The sequence below is a fragment of the Parasteatoda tepidariorum genome, chromosome 1 (genome assembly GCF_982258835.1).
Source record: "Parasteatoda tepidariorum strain Cologne lab strain chromosome 1, Ptep-v5.0, whole genome shotgun sequence".
Classification (NCBI taxonomy): domain Eukaryota; kingdom Metazoa; phylum Arthropoda; class Arachnida; order Araneae; family Theridiidae; genus Parasteatoda; species Parasteatoda tepidariorum.
In genome coordinates, this window is record NC_141755.1 from 89,404,729 (window position 1) to 89,428,003 (window position 23,275).

The 23,275-nt window shown below is 30.7% G+C and overlaps 2 protein-coding genes across 3 annotated transcripts in view; one reads left to right on the top strand and one right to left on the bottom strand.

Moving 5' to 3' along the window:
- LOC107447269 (glycerophosphocholine cholinephosphodiesterase ENPP6) overlaps positions 1-8,464 on the top strand; it is a 41,031-nt gene extending 32,567 nt beyond the window's left edge. Inside the window, exon 7 of the mRNA XM_071179476.2 lies at positions 8,135-8,464. Within this exon, the coding sequence (XP_071035577.2) occupies positions 8,135-8,379 (245 nt within the window). The 3' untranslated portion in view covers positions 8,380-8,464. The remainder of the gene's footprint in view (positions 1-8,134) is intronic.
- A 7,698-nt stretch (positions 8,465-16,162) lies between these two features.
- Gga (ADP-ribosylation factor-binding protein Gga) overlaps positions 16,163-23,275 on the bottom strand; it is a 41,220-nt gene continuing 34,107 nt past the window's right edge. For both annotated transcript variants that reach the window (XM_087168710.1, XM_087168704.1), the window contains exon 16: positions 16,163-17,320. In XM_087168710.1, coding sequence (XP_087024836.1) covers positions 17,225-17,320 — 96 coding nt within the window. In that variant the 3' untranslated portion in view covers positions 16,163-17,224. The remainder of the gene's footprint in view (positions 17,321-23,275) is intronic.

A 23,275-nucleotide genomic window follows, 5' to 3' on the forward strand; every position in this document is an offset into this window, starting at 1 on the left:
CAATTTTTAATATTATTAAAATAAGAAGATATTGTTCGTCGTTGCAAAGTTATATCGATTTCAGATTTGACATCTGTCAAAAAGAAAGATCAAACTAATAAATAAACAGGGTATAATACTCCACTCTCTCTCAAAAATGAGTTTTTCCGATATTAGTATGTTTAGGTTAATTTAAATACCTATATGTAAGTATAAGAATACAATTTAAAAAAAAATTATTAAATTAAAAAAAGAATTATTTGATGCGGTGTGGTTTATGTCTTAAAGAAACCTATTCGAACGCCATTCGTAATACCAAAGACAAAAAAGGGGAATTCCCGATTCCCGATCGTCGTTTGACTTGACGAACGGGAATTCCCTTCAAGTATTTGTCTGCGATGTTGTGGCGTTTGTTTTGTTTGTAGTTGTTAGTTTGTTACTGACTGTGCTCGAGCTCTGATAAAAAAAATAGTATTGTTTGATTAAATCGTCGTTTTGTCTGTTTTGTGTTAGCGAATATTTTCGTTATAAAATTAATTAAATAGTGAATTATAATATAAAATGTCGAAACGGTCATATCCTAGTGGATCTGAAAAAAGGAAAAAAGCTCTACATCAGAAAGAAGTAATTGAAAAGTTACCAAAATTAACATCATATTTTACTACTACTACTGGAGAAACTTCTGTAAGTAGCAATCAACTCATAAATGTTCCACATGATGACTCAGCTCAATTACAAATTGCGGGAATTTCTAAACCTTCATGTTCCAATTTTGAAAAAGAGATTGAATCAGAAAGCGACTAGCGAAGCCCTACGACGAAAGTGCAACGACTTCAGTGACTTCACTAAAACCGACAACTCCAACTGTGTCAATTGAACAGCAGTTTTCCAACACAGAAGAATTAATATCGCACGATCCCGCCGATTATTTTCACGAAAAGTTTGTTGAAATAAATCGCGAAATTTTAATTCGTAAGGGACCAGTATATTTTCAAAATAAAGATTCTGACTTTTCCGAGGCATCCAGAACATACAAAGATGGTAATAAATTAGTAACGAGATATTTCAACAAAGCATTATTTATTCGCAAATTAAAGAACAATGAAAGCGTCGAAAGAAAATGGTTGCTGTATTCGCCTTCCAAATGCTCTGTATTTTGTTTTTCATGCTGCTTATTTAACCCAACTGATGTTAATCTTTGCTCTCGGAATGGATGTAATGATTGGAAGCATATTAATCACATAATTTTAACACATGAGAAAATAGCCCAGCGCATAAGCAATCTATGATGACTTATCTGGCACGAAGTAAAGCGGTTGGTAGAGTAGATATAGACTTATTATCTCAACATCAAAAGGAAGTGGATTACTGGAGAAACGTACTTAAACGGATTGTAGCTGTTGTAAAATTTTTGGCATCGAGAGGGCTTCCATTTCGCGGCGACAATGAAATCCTAGGATCTCCAAACAATGGAAATTATTTGGGTTGTGTGGAATTATTGAGTGAATTTGATCCATTTCTTGCAGATCACTTAAAAAAATTTGGGAATCCTGGAAAGGGTAACATTTCTTATTTATCAGCAAATATCTGTAATGAGTTTATTGAAGTAATGGGAAAACAGGTTCTAAAAAAAATTATAAATGAAGTTAAATCAGCAAAATATTTTTCCATAAGCGTTGACAGTACGCCCGATCTGTCTCATATTGACCAGCTAACTTTCATCATTCGATACGTAAAAGACTGTGTTCCTGTTGAAAGGTTTTTGAAATTTATACCTATTAAAGAACATAAATCTAAGTATTTAGCGGAGACCATCTTAAATTTTTTAGAGATACATGATATTCCCATAAAAGATTGCAGAGGACAAAGCTACGACAATGCTTCAAATATGTCGGGAAAGTATAGTGGTCTACAAACAAGAATCAAGGAAAAATGTGAATTTGCCACCTTTATACCATGTGCAGGACATTCACTAAACTTGGTAGGTGTCCATGCTGCTGGGTGTGTACCGGAGGCATCACAGTTTTTTGAAATAGTTCAGAAAGTGTACAACTTTTTTTCGGGCTCTACCCACAGATGGAATATGTTAACAGAACATTTAGGTTCAAAAAAAGTTGTTAAGAGTCTTTCACAAACCAGATGGTCAGCCCGAGCTGATGCAGTAAGTGCTTTGCATGGGGGTTATAAAAGAATATTAGAAGCTTTAATCACCATCGCAAACGATACTGAACAGGCACGAGAAACAAGAGACGAAGCCCTTAGTCTGTCTAGAAAAATGGGAAATCTAGAATTTATTATACTGACGGAAATCTGGAGCACTATATTGGAAAGAATAGACAAAACAAGTAATTATCTTCAGAAAGAAACAATAACACTGGACGTTGCAACCAATTTGTTGACTTCACTTTATGATTTTATTACTAACCTCAGGGATAAATTTGATAACTTCGAATCATCTGCCAAAGAAAATAACCCAGAATCTGACTACAAGGATCTATCTCAAAGAACAAGACGTAGAAGCTCACGGCAGAGTTTTTTTGATGGCTCTGCGCCATCAGTCCAATTGAATGGAAAAGAGCGATTCAACGTAGAAACCTTTCTCCCAATAATCGATACCTTGAGTGTTCATCTAAAACAGCGACAAAGTTCATATGAGATCGTCAGTCAACGTTTTAGTTTATTTTTTCACTTAAAAACTCTGAATTCCGAAGAGATACGACAAGGATGCAAAGAATTTTCTCAAATCTATCACGAAGATGTAAATGAAAAAGAGTTAGAAATAGAATGTCAACATTTAAAAGAATACTTAATAAATGTTCAGAGTGAAAATGAAGCATCTAACAGTGTACAGGAAGTATATAATCTATTAAAGCAAAACAAAATTGAAGACACATTTCCTAACGTAGAAATTGCATTGAGAATATTTTTAAGCATGATGGTAACTAACTGCAGCGGAGAACGCTCCTTCTCCAAATTGAAACGAATAAAAAATGAATTAAGAAGTACAATGCTTCAAGAGAGATTAAATAGTTTGTCGCTGATGTCCATAGAATGTGATATTCTCAATACCATAGATTTTGAAGAAGTGATTAACGATTTTGCTCATCTTAAATCTAGAAGGGTACCTTTGCAATCAACATAGAATTAATCTAAGGATTTTAAGTTAAGCGAGTTACTTTTGTAGATTATTTTTTATATTTCCTATTTTTTTATAGCTAGTAACTAAATAAAAATAAATTTAGAACCTTGTTTGTCTTTCTTTATCTATTGTAACTAAATAGTGTTTTCTCAAGGTCATAGGGGCCCCATGATCCTAATGTGCCCAGGGCCTCAAATAGTTTAAAGACGGCCCTGATATGGTATTCAAACTGTTAACTGGAAAAACCGTTTATAAACTGCCTTCTTAATCTAATATAGTTAAACAACCAGAAATCAATCGCATCAACAACATAACTTAGTTCCTTGCAGATTGTAGCCGAGAGGGCTAACCTGTTAATCTCATGACCGATAGAACGGAGGTTCGAGTTTCAGAGCTGATACCACAATATTTCCCCCATTTCCTTCAATCCAGTGTCCTCCTCTCCTCAGTGATTCAGGTCTGTTATATACGATACTTTCATTCACGTACCACAAAACTGCTAAACTATCTCCAATGTCCAGTTAAATTTCTTTCTTGCGGTATTGAAAACATACTAGTTGTAAATGGTTAAAAAACCGTATAGTTTTGTATTCAAGGATTTTTCACAGTATTAGTTGAAAACGGTTTCAAAACTGCAAAGGTAAAAATTGTTCCTTACCGTACACTTTACAGTTATTCGGATGGATTCCTCCTCCCCTCAATTAGTGATTCAGGTCTGTTATATACGATGCTTTCATTCACGTACCACAAACCTGCTAAACTACCTCCAATGTCCAGTTAAATTTCTTTTTTGCGGTATTGAAAACATACCAGTTGTAAATGGTTAAAAACCGTATAGTTTTGTATTCAATGTTTTTTCACCATACTAGTTGAAAACGGTTTCAAAACTGCAAAGGTAAAAATTGTTCCTTACCGTAAAATTTCCGATTATTTGCATGGACAGATTGCTGCCGGTTATTATACCATAATTTTAGAATGAAAATGATAACAGTGTAGGTGTTGTCTATTTATAGGGTTAACAAACTGCTGTTCTTTTTTTTATTTAAATTGTCTTGTTTTGAAATTTTATGGCTATTAAAACTATCAATTTTAAAACCCCTTCTAAAAAAACTTCATAGCTGCTCTACTGACCAAGTCAATTTTTACGATATAAATTAATGTTTCAAATCGGTCACTATACTCAAGGTTGGAGAACTGTGAAATTTTCTATTTAACGGAACTGAAAAATGGTTACATTTACTTGTTCTATGGTAAAATATCAACATGCAAACACTATTTGTTTAAAAACACGGAAAATGCAATGTAGAGAAGGAAAAAAAATGATCGCATGCGAAATAGACCAGACAATGTGTTTTATTGTTCAATATTTAAAGCAGATAACCTGACATAATAAAGCTCCGAAATATTTTTGAATGGTCATCAAATTTGGATCAAGGTTATAGTAAAATACGTCACGCAATAATTTTATAGTGAAGTTTTCAAAAAATACGTTTGTCAAATGGAATAAAAGCGATAGAAAAAGTATTATTTTTGCTAGACCAAATTTCTATTTTGTTCTTTTCCGTTTAGAATCTGTTAATGCAGCAGTTATTTGTTTATCTTGTAGTCAGTTGATGTTGAAAAGTGATTGACGATAAATACAACGAGGTTAAATTTTGATAGCTATAGTTAGGAAACGATTGTAAATTGTATTGTTATCAGACGCAGAGCTCCAGTTAAGTTTTGCTCACTCTAGCTAGTCAGAAACAGGTCGAAATTTTGATTAGTCTATGTGGCAATAAAATATGCTTCTAGCGATGCGGAAAAGACTGAAAGTTGAATTATCATCAGACACCAGTAAATCATTATATCTAGTTAAAACAGTTTTCAAAATTTTAATGGCGACAAATTTAGTTTAAAACAGACAGAATATGATTAAAGCTAGTGATGTCTCCCAACACAGAGTTTCAGTTAAAATTTGAGTCCTCTAGCTAGTTGGAAAGTGGTCGAATTTTGGTTGTCGTTTAATTTCCCCTGGCAATAATATCGCGATAAATTTTGCTTGTAGCGGTTAAAAACTGTATGAAACTCGCACTGTCATACGGTACTAGAATAATGACAAAAACGCAAAAGGCGAACCTTCCACCAGACTAAACCTTTTATTTCGCTTCTCCTGGATATTGAGATATTCTAAGTTGTAGTAAACCCCAATGTTTTGAGGGCCAAAAACCTAAATCCGTAAAAAATAAATTAAATTAATACTCATAATGCTATGAGTCCCGCAGTGGACTGATCGTTAAGACACGGTTCCCAGCAGATCACCGAAGTCAAGCATCACTGGCTACGGTCAGTGTGCGGGTGGGTGACCACTTGGATCAGTCTGTGTAGGGACCGAGGGTGTGCGGTATTGGTCCTCGTTAAACTGTGCTACCGTAAAGTGCTCGACTTCGCGAGCAGGTCGTCGGGCTACCGAAGCGGGGGTGCCATCCCCTCCGCAGAGGATCAAAATTGTGACGGCATGTCTTCGGATCATCCTGCGAGATGTTTCCCAGACCGTCGCCAATAGCCCATTGTGCAGCTCTAGTGCGACGTAAATTAACAACAACAACATAATGCTATGAGATTTCACTCAACTATTAAACGCAGTCATAAATTTTGCTATACGTACTTCATGCGTGCACCTGCATGTTCTTGACTGTATTATTTTTAAATAAAAATTGTGATCGCCTTATTACTATCACTGGTTACCCATTGGTCAAGTGCTTTTTCTTTCTGGATTGACTCCGTTAAACGCCACAAAATTTCAAATCATGGGTTGCAAAAACTGTCTCAATTGATGTTAGTCGTCTGATTGATTTTTCAAATCCTGCCTGTTTTAAGAAGTCACAAAATACTTTTCCTTCTTCATCATTCATATTTATATTGAAGTCACCGTCAAGCCAGTAATTTTACGTTTATAATAAAAATAATATAAAAATACTTATGTGAATACGTGAAAAATGCTTGCTAGTGAAAATAAAAATAAAAGCAGCAGCGGTCGCCATAGCAACGCATGCTCACTATTACTCTTGAACACAGGTGAAAAGTGTGTTAATGTACCAATTCACTAGTATATAAGACATGTTAACTTGAATCCATTTTGAGGTACCTTTTGATAGATGAAGGTTGATATAGTCGATTTATAATTCCCCTCAATTCCTTTGCCATCTGTGGGACTAATTGTGGAAGGTTTTCCTCTCTGTAATGCGAATATAGAGTAGGTAAATGAAAAGAGAGTTTGGGTCAACTGAAAAGTCCTCAATGAAGGTTAGTTTCTCCCTATGCTTAATCCAGGGGCTTCCTAGTTTTCTAGGCTGGATTTAAAATAACAAGGCCATGGAGTTAAAAATTGATAGTTGAACCCCAAAATGTTTTGACTGTTATAAAATGAAAAAATCCAATTGGTTTTTATATTCACGGTTGCCACTCATATCTGTAAAAAAAATCCCGTGTTTTCCATGCACATATTTATTATACACAGGGTTGGGTTTTTGTCGTCAAAAACTGGTTTTTGACATGACAGAGGTAAAAACCGTGTTTTTACCGGTTAAAACCGTCAAAAACCTACTGTTTTCTTTAATTTATGGCATATAGCAGACAATATAATATTTTCACTTAATTGCCTTTATAAATGAATGCTGCAAATTATTGCTATTGATTTTGCAACTATATACATGTATTCTTATAGGATATACATTCATACAGAAATATTGTAATATACTTATTGAAAATAGTGATACTTAACTTTTATCATTATAGCTTGTTTTGCAAAGGATTCAAAATTTTGCACTTCTTAATTGTTCGAAATAAACAAAAAAACTTGGAACTATTAATAAATTCAAGAACTAAAAAGAAGAATTTAAAATTTGGCATTTCTTAAATATTAGAAATAAGCTAAGCAAAACTTTCAAAACTTGTAACTACTAAGAAACTCTAAGTCAGGAATGACTTGACATTCTTCAGTAATGTAATATGCCAAACAAAATGATGCTTGGAAATGTTGAAAATTTTGCTTAGTATCCTAATATATGATAGTATGATATGATAATAGTATGATATGATATAATCATGTTGAGAAAATGCAAAAACCTGTTCTTAAATATATTTTAACAACTTTTTTTCTAATTTTATTACCCAAAAATGAATTAATTTTAAATCATAAGCAGTTAAACTCAAATTAAAATAGTTTTATCAAATATATGGGTTTTTGACAGAGGGGTTTTTGACATGACGGTAAAAACAATGGTATAAACCGGTAAAAACCGTCATGTGTCAAAAACTTGCCAACCCTGATTATACACAATATATTAGTAGGAAACACACATTCACAGCAATCTTGTGAGCTATATATTAGGATAAAGATGCTAGTTTTAGTTGCTGAAAGAACTTGAAGAAAAAGAAACTGCTCAACATAAAACAAATAATGCTATAATAAATGAAATATTATAATACTGCTGAACTATCATCTTTAAATACTCGTATCTCACAGATAGTGATTTGAGAGGTCTGCATTTTTTAAAATACAAAAATAAGAAATGAAATTTCCTGTATTTCCCCAGTTTGTAAGGATAAATTTCAAATTCCCTGTATTTTCCATGTTTTCCCAATGGAGTGGCAACCCTGATATTTTATTTTATAACCGCCATTGCACAGCCAACCCGATATCGGGTTCATGACTACTAATGTTCAACGCCGTAGACTTGTAATTTTGAACCGATCCAGATGGCAAGGTAACTCCTGGATCAGTGACCCCAGAGGTATGATCTGTTATGGGAACATGGAGGACTTCGTAGCTCGACAGATTAAACGTGCATCAGTCACCATTTATTAAACGGGGAGCCTTCAGCAGGCGGGGATCGAACCCACAACTTTTTGGACATGAGCCCAGTGCCCTACCAACCAGGATATCTGATATTAGCAATTTTTTTTTTTAAAAAAGCACATTAACATAAATTTATGATTTGATGTTCTGAGTAACTGGTTTTAATTTCCTTCCAGATCTGCGTGGTAATTTAAAACCTCAACCTTTTGATATAATCGATATCTACAATCTAATGTGCCACTTGTTGAAGATCGAGCCTCTACCCAACAATGGAACATGGGAGCATGTAGAGCCATTGCTCAGAACAGCCAAAGATCCACCCTTTCATCATTCTTCTTCTGCCTCTCATCATCCAATCCTGATACTTCTTATCATCATGGTTGCTGTTCTTTTCCCTCTTTTTACAAAGACTGTATTGTAAATTATCTATTTTAAATATCTTATTTTTCATATCATGAGTAATAGCGTTTTACATAATAAAAAATTATACATTTGTTTTCAGTGAAGTACTTTTAGCTAACTTTTTTTTGTGGCAGCAAAAAAAAAAAAATTTCAGATTCACCCTGGTTAGGAATGCACACTTTTTCCATGCTGGTTAGAGAATACAGCTAATGAACCAGGGGTCCTCGGTTAAGTCCGTATTGGTAGCCAAAGAGCATCTTTTGTACTCCTCCATGCTCCATGTCGTGGAATTTTTTCGAGCTTTCCGTAACAAAACTCTCTAGCACTAATATCTTTCTGCAAGGCACTTTTAATAATAACAAACATATATGTTGCTAATTTTAAATAACAAAAGCGCTGAGTTTACAGAAAAAAAACTATATATATTTTTTTAATTGAACATGTAATATTTAATTTTTATTCTAATGATGGGTGATATTTCTGCATTTTGTTGAATCCTTGCAAATGCACTAATTATCTCCTTTTCCACATTTTGTAAATAAACATCACATTAAAAAAATAATTAATAATCATGAAATAGTAATTACCGAAAAAAAAGATCGCCGACGAAATTACACGAATAATCGGATTCTTCAAAAGGGGTTACTCAACTGCTTCTTTTGTTTAAGAGATAAGGTAGTTGTAATAAATAATATCGAACAACAAGTATTGGATTTTAAAAACTATGAAGAAATAAATAGCAATAACTGCTAAAAAATTTATAGAATCATTGTCTTAAAAAGTAAATACACAAATGCACGATTCCAATCTCCCATATTGTCTGGAATATATCGGGATATTTAAAAACCATGTAAAAATCAATATTAATAACTACCGAAAATACAATGGAAACATTATATGGATTTATGATGCTATCAGCGCAATAAATTGAAAGCGTTAAAAAGTGATTTAAATTTCACGTGTCAATATCCGCATTAAAAGCACAAAATTTTTTACTTCTCAAAAGAAAAATCTTCCTGCAGTAACGTTTTGCAACAATCTCGCCATGTCGCTGTAATTCTGCCATGGGGTCCATGCTGATGACATTAAATTACTAAAATGCAACTACTTCACTTTTCAACAGATGGCAACACTTCGCTTTGACTCAGCAAACAATTCGGTTCAGTCTTAAATGCCTAAAACACAAACTACACTAGAATGGTCCAGTGGCGTAATTTTGGGGGGTCAACCCCCCGAAATTAAACATTTACTTGATTAATGAACTATTGTAACATAAGTGAGATGTAGATATAAAAAAATTTTCAGTATTCATTTTTTATAATTTAAATATTTAATATATATATATATATATATATATGAACACAAATAACAATAAAATAAAATAGAAAAACTTTTAATCAAAAAACGTAAAGGTCTTCATCAGAACACATCCCTAACGATAAATTAAATATTTCTGAATCAAGAGAATAATTATCCTAAGATAAAAATTACTCTTTTTAATGTGCCTATATCGCTAAAAACTAAATAAAATAAGCTTTTATATAAATATATATATATTAGGAGATAATTGATAACTCCTCTCGAATATACATTAAAACTATGCCACTGGAATGGTCCGGGTCCCGTTATTTATTATGTCAAATGCTCACTGCTGACAAATGAGTAAAACGTTTTTGTTCATCAGTGGGGGAGTGAGCGGCTGAATATCATAAAGATTTCTAACTTACCAAGGTCAAGGGTGAACACACTTTGTCAAAGTGCACCTGGCTGCAAGCTTATAAAACTCTGGTTTGATCTCAGCAGGCAGCAAAGAACATTGCTCTCACACTCCTCCACAAGTTCAATCTCAATATAAAGTTCATCACCATCAGTTTAACGAGCTTACAGGAGGAGTAGGCAGCACAGAATACAAATTAAAATTATATAGAACAGCAGGGTTCAAAATGCCTGTGTCCAGGGTGCGCAACAAAATCTCTCAACAAAAAATAAGCACCTTTAAAGTACTTCTTAAGCACTCAAAAAATATTTTCAAGCACTATATACATTAACAAAATAATTTTCGAAGACTTTACATGATCATGATAAAATAACTAGTTTCTGACAAAGAACTTTTCTTGATTACATTAGCCACCATAAAAAGATAGAGAGATTTTTCGGTTCAACTTCAGAGGGTGGAAAGTGTAAGAACCTCACCGAACGCCAGCTCAGTAGTCACTCCCAAGTATTTCATTAAACATGTAACATGATTGGCGTTATTATAAGTTAAGGAACGACCGCACGCTGAAATGGATTGTAGTTGAACGAATTGTGAAAACGTTGAATAGAACAATGTGAAAACCACACTTTTCAATAATACATAGCGAAAATCGACATTGTAAAGAGAAAAAAAATCTCATTTTCACAAGTGAAAATTAAGCACTATTTAAAAACACTCAATGAAAAAAGCATCGTGCAGGGTTTTTAAAAAAAAGAAAATTGAAAATAAGCACCTTAAAACACTTTTTAAAAACGCTGAACACCATGTGCACCTTAAAACACTTTTTAAAAACGCTGAAATAAGCACCTTAAAACACTTTTTAAAAACGCTGAACACCATGTGCGTCAAATGGTAGAAGGCATTGGTGGTTAAGAGGTCGTCATTTTAATCCTTAACAAACCCCCTAAAGGAGTTTTAAGTCAACAACAAGTTAAGAGTAACAATCGAATTCTACAATATACTTATGCAGAGTATAAAAGTTATAAATAAATAAAATAAGAAATTGACAAATATTAACACTTACAGTAGGTTTAAGAGATAATAAAATCAAGCAATTTCTGTTACTAAACAGATGTTTTTATTGTTTATAAAAGTTATATTAAGGAATTTCTCTTCATAAAAAATAGACAAAATATGAATAACATAAGCAGAAACGAACACATTTAACATAAAAAAACACTTAAGAAATGCATAAAAATCCAAATTTAACGATTTAGACAACAAAAGCTTAAGAAATAAGAATTATTTTAAAAATAAATATAATACTCTTATTAAGCATTTGATACTCTTTGATATAAAAAAGAATGTTATGTCTAACTTCCCAATAAAATAACATACATATTTAGTCTTTGATATAAAACTTGAGATAAATTGATGTAGTTTTTTTTTTCTCCAGCAATGGTATCAATAACTTTCAAAAAAGCAAAGGATTTATCCTTTTAAAAAAAAGAACAAAAGAAGAAATACAAGACAATTATAATTAGATTAGCACTGTTTGAAATAATGTTCTAGATAAAAAAGAATATTGCCAGATAAAGATTGGGGATGTCTAAGTAAAGCTCATTGACATTAGGCTGCATTTTAATACAACTTATTGAGTCACACAAATTTTATTTCTTTTTCAAATTCAGATTATTTTTCATAAACTTGGTAATAATCCATTTTGTCACAATTAACTTCCTAACAAAATGTTCTTTATTTTTGTGAGAAATCTAGACGTTTACTAGAAAAAAAAAATGGTGTTTGGGAAACAATTACGGGGAGTGTGAGCGAAGCTAGCACTGGTCAGAACCTCCTAGAATACTAAATTTAACAAATTATTAATAAAATATAATTAGTAATAATAATTCAGAGACTGTAAATAGATATTAAAGAAAAATGTAAATCAATCAAAACTAAGAAAGAAAAAAAAATTAAAATTCACTGAGCAAAATGTTCACAATTTCGAAGATCTTTTGGCGAAACAAAATTTCTCATTCTTGATTATACAACAAAACAAATATTGCACCTATTGAGAAAATGTGGATAGACTTGTGTAGAACATGTGTTTGGAAAGTCAACAATAAATTCATCTAGAATTGCCTAAACATGGGCACCTGATGAGAAAAGAAAGAGAGGCTGACAAAATAATTCATCAATCTTTGCGTTGAGCACCTAGTCAAAATTCTATTGAAATTTCCTTGCTAAGCACTTCTTTACCATTACCATTAAATAATTTTAGGAAAACGGGTTTTTTGAAGTAAGTCAGTCACCAGAATAACCTTTAGTAAAAGCCATAACTAGAAAGATTACATAAATGCTTGATAATATTGTAAAATTACAATTTCAAACTTATATAAAAACTAGAAAATAAATCCTGTTAAATACAAAAAATATGTTTCAAAATAATTGCAACAAGATGATATAGGTTACACAGTTTCAACAGCAAAATCTAAAAAACTAGTAAATAATGAAAAATAAAATGGTTACTGTCTGAGTTATTAAATGATAATTTGTAGCTTAAGTCAAACTTTACTCAGTAGTGTTTAAGTATTGAGACAACTAAGTGTTATTTTAATTTTGGTTTCTTAGTAAATATACATATGTCCAGATCACTATATCAATTATGAGCATTTTTTTCTCGGTTATTAATAAAATTTATATATATATAAAAAAAAAAACATTTTTTTTAAAATTATAGAATTTGCATTAATGTAGAACTACAATCAACAAAAAAATGTAATATTGGTATTTTTTTTTCAACAACAAACATATTTAATAGAACCTTGTATTAAAGAAACAAAAAAAAACTTACTAAATGGTAGATTTCAAATTTTTTATAAATGTTTGTTATTAATAACACAGTAAAGGAGAAAAAATGAACATTTAAATAAATTTGGCTTCAAAGTGTAAGATCATTTTATCATTTAATGTTAATGTTTGAAGGCTTACAAAATAATCAATAATAGAAATAAAGAAACCCATACAGAAAAATCACTAAAATAGCAGTTTAATGCTATTTTAATAACTGTAAGGTTAAATTTGGTCTATCTGAAGTCATAAACTTTAACAGGCCGCTCAAATATTACATAAGAATATTTTTGGTGATTTTGGATTCCCTTTTCTTAGCAAAAATAAGCAAATCACAGTTAGAAAACTACAACATCTCCTAACAATTTTTTGCTTTAATTTTCACTGTAATTATCAAATTTTGTGATTAACTTCAAATAAGACAAATAACTTCGAATAAAACAAATTTTAAATTTCAATTCATTTTATGAAATTTTGAATGGAACACGCTTTAGGAATTTTTAGTTTTCTTTTTGTGTTTAAAATTGCTGACATCTGAAACTTAAAAATATTATTTTTAATTTTTCTTTTTCTGAATTCAATTTCTGTTTCAATTTATAATTGCTTCCATGCATAACTTTTTTTCTTATAGTTTCAATTTGCTTTTTAAAAATATTTTGATAATGAGGCGATTTTAACGTCTAATGTAAGAATTGCCTACTGTAAGATGCTTACATAATGTTTAAACAGCTTATTACTGCTAGTAATAAAAATGGTATAAAAAATTAAAAAAAAAGAAAATTCAGTTTTCAGTCGGGAAGATGGGTTAATCATATTGCATTCTGTTATAAAAGACATAAAATCAAATCCAACCATAGTTTATCTTTCACATATATGACACACCTAATAAATTTTACCCGCATAAAAAATATTAACTTTTAATTCGTTATAGCATAAAAATAATTATAGCAAGTTACTAAATATTTCAACAATGATAAGGTTTGCACAAATTATGAAGCAATTAAAAAAAAGTTTTTTAACCAGTTCAAATATTATAGCAATTTTGACATAAAACATTTTCAGGTTATTCTACAGTAAGGAAGAATGCTGTTCTCAATAATATGGCTAAGTACCTTAATTTTTGAGAGCCTGTGTAGCTAACATGACTAGTAAATGATTACTTCAGGGTGTTTTTTCATTATATGGTATGACACTCCTCAAACTCAGAGACAAAACAATTTTAACCGAATCAACGGATTATTGAGATTTCTTCAGGGCGTGTAGCCAGATTTTTCAATTAAAAATAAGCACCTTTTAAGCAGTAAAATATTTTTAATCACATTCCAAAAAAAAAAAAATCATAATTAGGATCCGTGCAGCAATAAAAATTATCTTTTTCTATCGTTTCAAGTTCTTAATTTTCGAACATAAAACCAATAAAATTCAAAAACATTTGCATAAACTTCACATAATCATGATAAAATAACTAGTTTCTGATAAATATTGCAGAGAAAATTGTGAAAAATTTAGAACGACAATAAACACGGCAAAGAAAACTCTATTTTTAAAAGATAGAAAATTAATCACTTTTAACAAACTCCGAATAAATAAAGCACCTTTAAGGGTTTTCAAAAAATGCAAATCAAAAATAAGCACCTTTAAGCACTTTTTAAAAACGCTATGCACCCTGTTTTTTGCAATTGTTTGCTGTTACTCATACATATAAAATAACTTGCAAATGAATAAACAAACATGTACCACTTTCCTAAGAAAAAAATATAAGACAAAGCGTCAAAACAAATGCAAAGAAAGATAAGTGATTGTTCATCTAATATGTCCTTCCTATTAATATATTGTAGACATTATAAATACTTTGTAGTGTTGTAAAAGCGTACATGCTATGATAAAACCCAATACCATTAGACAACAGTTGAGACAGTTTTGTCAGTGTCATTTCGTATAATGAAAATCGCCCTTAGAAGATTATGAAATGAAATTTCTAAGATTTTTTTTTTCTTAAATCAAATTAAAAAAAAGAGGTTTATCATGTTTCCAGATGTAGAAAAAAATTAAAATAAGTAATTAACTAGCATAATGGTTAGTGTCAAATTATGTTTAAAAATTTTACTGTTTGATTTTTTATGAAAACCAGTTTTAAAAACAAAAAAAACCACACAAAACTTTATTTTTCATTAGAGACTACCTTATTTAAAGACAGCAAAAAGAAAAATATGTTGCCTTTTTAAACAAATATATTACCATAATTTCAAGGAGATACGCCGTGTTTTCTAAGATTTAAAACATAACACTTCAGTATGTACAGCATATCTAATAGGGCAGCCTGTCTGGTGTTTTTTTTTCTTTCCTACTAGAGATTGAAAATTCTATTTTGTTGAATTGATTTTCCGAAATATTAATCTATTCTTATAATTTATGATCAATAATTTAAAGAATTAATAATGCAGGTAAAAAACAAATTGCAAGAATGTAACAATAGCGCAACAGACGCTCCCCCTTACAATCAAAGAATCTCTTCCCGCAATCACCCCGCGAATAGTCTCTTAGAATTCCCCCCCTCCTTTCCTTTGCTGCAAGTGTAAAGAAAAAAGTGAAAGAAAAATATGGAAGTTATTCTTTAAATGATCATCTTGATGGTCAAGTTTATTCCTACTTTCAGCTGAAGGTCAACATCATTATTTTTACCCGTATTTTTATCATACATTTCCGAGACTCGGAAATACAAGATACGAAATTTAGAGATCTATGAGTAAAATGATGCAATATGATGAGCATGTGGACAAAAGTGGAATGCCTTAACTGCTCTATTTATTCTATATTTAATGTTTATTTTAACAATTTCCAGCTATTTAATCATTTAATTTATTTATAACTGGGATATTATAAATAAATAATGCTTTCATCATAATCATTTTAGGCTTTAATTTTGCGCAAAACAATACACATAAAGATTTTTATACATATTTTTTAAAAATTATTTTAAAGGTTTTTAGCTAATTATCATTTGAAAGGTTAAAATTTTAGAAATTTAAAATCAGTAAAAAGAATTGTGATTGTTTTGTGTTGTAGTACAATTTTGCACAAAAAAGATTAATTTTATTTAATTACTATTAATATTTTTTTGAATTATTGTAAGGATTTTTATCTGTTTAATAATATTTCGGTATTTCAAATGAAATTATGATAAAGTGATGAGATGCGATTGCTCTACATGGTACAATTTTAAGCCTAATAAGATTCTTTTCATAAATTTATTGTATTTTGATAACTGATCTTTAGTATGTTCAGCTTTTCAATCATTTGATCTACATAAAATTTAAGTATTTTAAATAGGTATTTATTAACGTAACACGTTTGCGATTGTGTGGCATTCAAATTGTGCACAATTGTACATGTTACAATTTGAAAAGTTATGCTGATAATTATCAAAATACATAATTTCTGATTTTAAGTAGGATGGCATATATAAATTTATCGTATATTTAATAATTATAACTTGTTATTTGAAACAGATGCGTTAACTCTGCAATCTATCATAAATTAAATTTTTGTGCGGTCTTTCTGATTAAAAATTTTTCGTTTTTAGTCATATTTTACAGGTGAAGCGTATATTCCAGGTCAGCGTATCTTCGCAAAATTACGGTAATTTTCCATGCACATTATTAGCACAATTTCAAAAGCAATAAAGTAAACATAGCATTATAAGCTTGATTAATTACTTGTTTATTCTAAAATATGGAGTTCAATAAGGGAATGGAATATTCTTAAACATAAATACAAATTTTTTTGGTTGCTTAACAGAGTCAATAAAATTACTAGATATGTATAATATATTAAAATTTTTTTTAACATCTTTCAATCAAAAGATTTGTAGAAATTCATGTTGAATAATAAATGCAAATATATTCTTAAAAGATACAGCTTTTTACAATCATTATACACATCTTTAATGCCATAGCCCTTGCAATATAATTTATCTTATAGGAAATATAATTTATCTTATAGCAATATAAATTATCTTGAGATAAATTTCTAAATCACTAAAAAAATATAACCAATTACATGCACGAAATAAAAATTCAAAATATTTAACATACATTTAAAGTTCACTAAAAAACATTAAAGAAATGCATTTTAAATAGACAGTTTTAAAAAAATATTTAAAAAAGATAATACAATTTATGGAAATTAGGGGCATTTATCGATAAATAAATAAATTTCTGAAAGGTAAGAAAGAGCTTAGAACAGGAAAATTGCCATCTTCCAATTTTAAATAATTCACTACTACATTTGTTTATAAATATCACTTGTAGTTTATTTGTCACCGTGGAGCAAATAAATTATCTACTTCTCCTGAATCTGTCAATTCCTTCTCATTTAGTAAATAGTTCACTTTGTATTTGAGACGAACTGTTTCCTACAAATAAGAAAAATATTTTTGAGAAAAATACTCTAGACATCATAACAAAATAAATGTAAATACACTGACCAAATGCTTAAGTATTTTGGCGACTTCGCAACAGTTTTCTATAGTAAAAATAGTTGTAAAAGGGAATGCATAGTAAACTGTCACGACAACATTTTTGAGAGAATTGACGTTAAAAAAATTATAATTAATCACAAATGCTTTTGTTTAACCAAAAAAAATTTAACAATCATTATAAATACTTATTCGGGATGATACAGAAAAAATGCACTAAATAGTTGATTTTAGTAGCCTAAAGCATGAACGTAGTTGCCAAAAACTATGAAAATAGTTGCTTAAATAAGAACAAAAATTTTTCAATAATATGACTAAAAATTTTTTAAATGACTCAATTGTCATATACCATGATCCATTTAGTCAAGTTGGTGGCAAACATGATATTTTTTTAACATGAACCGTTATGTTCTAGCACTAAATTTTTATATCAAAAGAATAAGTATATTTGCAAAAAATAAAATTTTTTTATTCCTAGAAATCATTCAAAAAAATATTTTTTCTTAAAAAAAAACACATACTTTTTCTAAAGTATTTTTTTTAATCAATAATTGATTTAGCAAATACATATATATATTGTAAAAAGTGATAACTCAAATTCAAAATTCACGCATCATATTAAAAATTGTTTTTTTTAAAAAATCATGCAGAATTTCATAGCAATAACCGTTGAGAAGGCGATCGAGAAACAAAAAAGACTTACAATGGAATTTGTGCAAATTGAGGGCATTAAAAAGTGATGACTCATTCAAAATTTTGCAATTCAAAGTTTTAAAAGTATTTTGTCTTTAAAGAAAAAAATTCATTGCGTTTAGAAGCTCACGTGGGCTGCAGGTTGTCAACCCAATTTATGCTAAAAACAATAGCTAGGAGTACAGAAAAGTATCCCAATAGTCTCCTCTTCCTGAAAATAGTTGCTTTTTCAGCCTTTTCAGGCAAAAAAAGTTTCCATAGTCCAGTTTTCTCAGGCCGAAAAGAAGTTGCAAATAGTCTCCTGTGACAACCCTGTTATTCATAAAATAAAAAGACGCTACAGAGGAAAGAAAAATAACTACCTTAAATTCCGGTGCATGTGTATACATATACAATAATGGATAAAATAATGGAAACACTTCTATACTAATACATTTTTTCATATTTCTCAAGAAATACTAACAGAATCATCTTATAACTTCAGAAATGTTTCGATCAGGCGATTTCTCACACTTATCAGTGAAGTTTAAAGCTTTTAGAGGCTTGAGGGAAAGACGATAAATTACAAACGTTAAATAGTGTTTTTGAACACCCTAGCCAAAAACTTTTGCAAAAAATTTAATAACTCCAGCTTAAATATTTTCATAAAAAAACTAAATTTTTTTATCTGACAGTTTTTTGTTAAAACTTTAAAAATATTCAATAAAATTAAACAAAATTTTTAGAGCAAGTTAAAATAAATTAAAAAATTTTTGCTCTAAAGTATATAAGTAATTAAAGTAGTTCCTTTATACTGTGCAAGTCCAGAAAAAATGTTAAATTTTTTTTCTTAATTTTGTAGTGAATCATATTTGGCAACTAATGAATAAAGTCAGATTTGAATATCTTAAAAATTTAAAAAGTTTCAAGAAATTTTCTAAGTAGTTTTTGTATGTTTTAAAAGAAACTAAAAATGGTGAGGAGTTTTCTACAAATATTATTTTGTATCAAAAGACGAAATTATAATACCTTACAATAAACATTCACACACATAAATATGATTGTAAATGGAAAGACAACATGCAAAAGAAAAAGCTTTTTTGGAAGATAATCTCCAACAATGCTGGTGTCATTTTTAATAAATCTTGTTTAATAGTAGAAAATAAAATTTGAGGAAAACCCTTCATCAATTTGAGCTTTCTTTTAAAAAGTGTGAAAACATTTAGAAAGTAGCTTGAAACTTCTTAAATTAGTTGCTAAATCACTACAAAATTAAGAAAAAACACTACAAAATTAAGAAAAAACAAATTTAAATTTTTCCCATACAAGCGCAGGATAAAAGAAATACTTTAATTATTCATATCTTGCACAGTTTTAAATAAATTTTTCTCAAATTTTAAAGCAATAATTTTGTAATTAATTTTAAATTGCTACAAAACATTTGTTTTACTTTATTGAACATTTTTATAGTTATCATAGAAAAACATAAGACAATAAAATAAATTTTTTATAAAACTGCCCATAGATCTATAAATATTTAAGCTAGGCTTACGAAATTTTGAGTAATTATTGCATATAGTGACCTAAATAACTGTCAAAAGTTGTAAATCTATTGCTAGGTTTTTTTGTCATTGGGTGTTCAAAAACACTATTTTCGGTTTGTATTTTATGGTCAGTTCCTTTTTTATTGTCAGCTTTAAATTTCATTGATAAGTATTAGAAATCACATAACATAAACAATTATAAATTTATAAAATGATTCTTTAAGTATTTTTTTGAGAAAGAATAAAAAATGTGTAAATACTATCGCCATTATTTTATTTTATAAATGTCGATGAACAGCTGACCCAATTTTGGGTTTACGATTACTAATGTTCAACTCCATAGTCTTGTAATTTTGAACCCAATCCAGAAGACAAGGAAACTCCTGGATCAGTACCCCCACAGGCATGATTTGTTATGGAAACATACAGCACTTTGTGACTCGATATATTTAACGTGCATCAGTCACCATTTACTAGACGAGAAGTTTTTGCCTGACGGGGATCGAACTCACGACCTCTTGTACATGGGTAACGTGCCCTACCAACCAGGTTATCCCGGCCCCACTTACCATTATTTTGTCAAACCTCGGTATGTATGGCAGGGTTCCCACTCTATGATGAGATTGAAATTCAAGGACTTTCCAGGACTTTTCAAGGACCTCAACAAAATTTTCAAGGACCTTAATCTAAGACCAATTTTAAAAATTATTCTCTTCTATTTAACTAGAAGCAACAATGCTTGTTGTGGCAATAATTAATTTCAAATATAATACCTAAATGCTTTGCCTATATAGAGAGAAGAGAGTATATGTATTATGGACTATCATTTATATTTTTTTAAAAACAACCCTACTGGTTTTACATATTAATTCACAAAATCATTTTCAGCACAATCTATAACTAATGGTAATGAGGTGTTAATGGTGAAATCCTTTAATCCTGTGTATTTCCACGTGAAGGCTGCATGAAAGACAGAGCTAAATCTTAGGTATTCCATATTCCATGACTATTCCATAACCCCCTCCTCTCCTCTATTAAACATCGTTTCTGAAATTATAAAATTAATTCATCCATAATTTACACAACCTTCTCTAAATGTTATGCAGCAACAATTCTTTCTGAAAAAAAAAATTAGATGGAACATATCCCATTTTCACAATGTTTAACATTATTCGTTATGTGTAATCCACAACTGCCAATGAATATGACCTAAAATTAATTCATCCATAATTTACACAACCTTCTCTAAATGTTATGCAGCAACAATTCTTTCTGAAAAAAAAAATTAGATGGAACATATCCCATTTTCACAATGTTTAACATTATTCGTTATGTGTAATCCACAACTGCCAATATGACCTGGTGGGAATATTTCTCTTTTAATTCACACTGAAGCTTCTCATAGAATTTCAAATTGACATAGGGTTCATCCATGGATAATTGAAGTATTTTAGAGAGCTTTTAACCATCATCCATGCATTTGTAAAAAGAGGACAAAATATTTTCTGCAGTTATATGACCCATAAATTGGGAGGTAAGATACTTGGTGCAAACTTTACTATCAATTCCTTACCATAATGTCCATCTGCTTAGATTGTAGAGACTGATTTAACGTCTCATCAAAGAGTACAGCAATCAACATTCTTCAGCTCATTTATAAGAGTCCCTTTGAAGTATAGTGCCAATCCAAAGGAGCCCAAATAGGCTCACTTTGTGGCACTACAAGAAAATTGTCTCGCTATACAGCTATCAGCAAACATTTTGGAGAACAATTTACTAATCCCTTCACAGGAGTTATATGAATAATTACTAGTGATGCACTTCAGACTCCAGAGAATTTCAGCATCAAGCACATTCCTTTTGACCAGATAAGAAGACAATGTTACCTCGGCCACTAAAGTTTCTGTTTCACTTGGGGCACACGATGTTGAAGGAGTATTTACACCAGATGAATTAGATATTTATGTCTTTGGAAAAAGAGAACTCAGGGCATGAGACTGCTTTTTTGTCTTACCTTTCTTTCATGCGTGATTTCAGAGCAGATTCTTCCATTTTTGCGATATCGATCTCCTTCATGCATAATCGGCACTTGGCTCTGAACTTCTTTTCGGGCATCGATAAAATCCATTCTTTATAAGCTGGATTATCCATCCATTGGGGATTAAAATAGCACTTCCCAGGCATAACTAGTCTAAACTACATAACACAAATACGAAGCCGTGTCTTTGCGAATATGCTTTACAATAAAGTTTTGAAATGATGCAATAAAGTTTTGATGTGACGCAAACATAAGGACAAGTGTGGATGGTAAAACGGCAAATTTATGGAAAACTACAAGGTACATATTGTTACAAAATTCGAGAGTATTCCAGTTTCGATAAGAAAAAAGATCTAAGCGTATGCGACAGCATATATGACAGAAGATGAAATGGAGTCTCGCCCGGGACGCATTGATTGTCTGCTGTCCTCCACGCGCTTGGCAGACACCAAGACGCTAGGCCCGGTTAGAAACGGTGGCATTAAAAACCATGTGAGAGAGCTCGGGAACAAAACAGAAAGAACGAGAAAGATCCGCGGGTGTTTTATAAAAAGGGCCGCCGGCAGTATTGGACAAATTCAAGGACCTATCAAGTTTTTCAAGGACCTAAGACGTTTTTCAAGCACTTTCAAGGACCTAAATTTAGCAACAAAAAAATTCAAGGACTTTCAAGGACTCTCAAGGACCGTGGGAACCCTGGTATGGTGATTGATGCACGCGAAAATCTGTCAAATCACAAAGTTCTCCATGATCCCATAACAAATCATACCTCTGGGGGTACTTGATCCAGGAGTTTCCTTGTCTTCTGTATTGGTTCAAAATTAAAAGGCTACGGAGTTGAACAATAGTAGTCGTAAACCCCAAATTGGGTCGGCTGTTCAACGATGGTTATAAAATAAAATCCAAAACCCTTGTATATAAGTTTGTTTAAAAATGAATTGGTATAGAAACCAAAATGAAAAGGTAGATAACAACGAAGCAGTATTGCCAGGTTGGTTAGTAAAAAAACTCAAAATACAAATAGAAAATACAAATCCTGATGCCTAATTTTTAGATCACGTAAATATGAATCACGATGCATAATTTGTAAATCGTGTGAATACATATCTAAAGCCTAATTTTTTAAATCACATGTAAATACGAAAATTGATGTTTGATATTACAACCGCATAAACGAATCACGACATTGGATTTTAAAAACGTGTAAATAAAAATAGCAATATCGGATTCTTAAACCTTGTAAATAAGAATTGCAACGTGCGATCCTGAATAAGAATTGCAATGCGCAACTCTTAAATCAGGTAAATAAGAAAATCAACCTTTGGTGTTAAGATGCAGCGACGTCTGAATTATGAAAATATGAGCTATCTGGCGGGCGGGTAAAAATGCGGAAAATCTTATTTTTTGAATGTAAAAGTGATGAAAATAGCTAAAATTATTAAAAATGCGGAAGGGTTGGCAGCTACGTAGTTTGAATTTTCTGTTTATCTTGGAAAACCGGAAATAAATATAATTATTTTATTTCAACGGTTGAATTTTCAGAAAAAGCAGAATATTTATTTAAAAAAACAGAAACATTTGGAGAATCTGAGTTTTTGATAAAAAGGCTGGAATTCGAGAGACAAAAGCGAAAAAGAT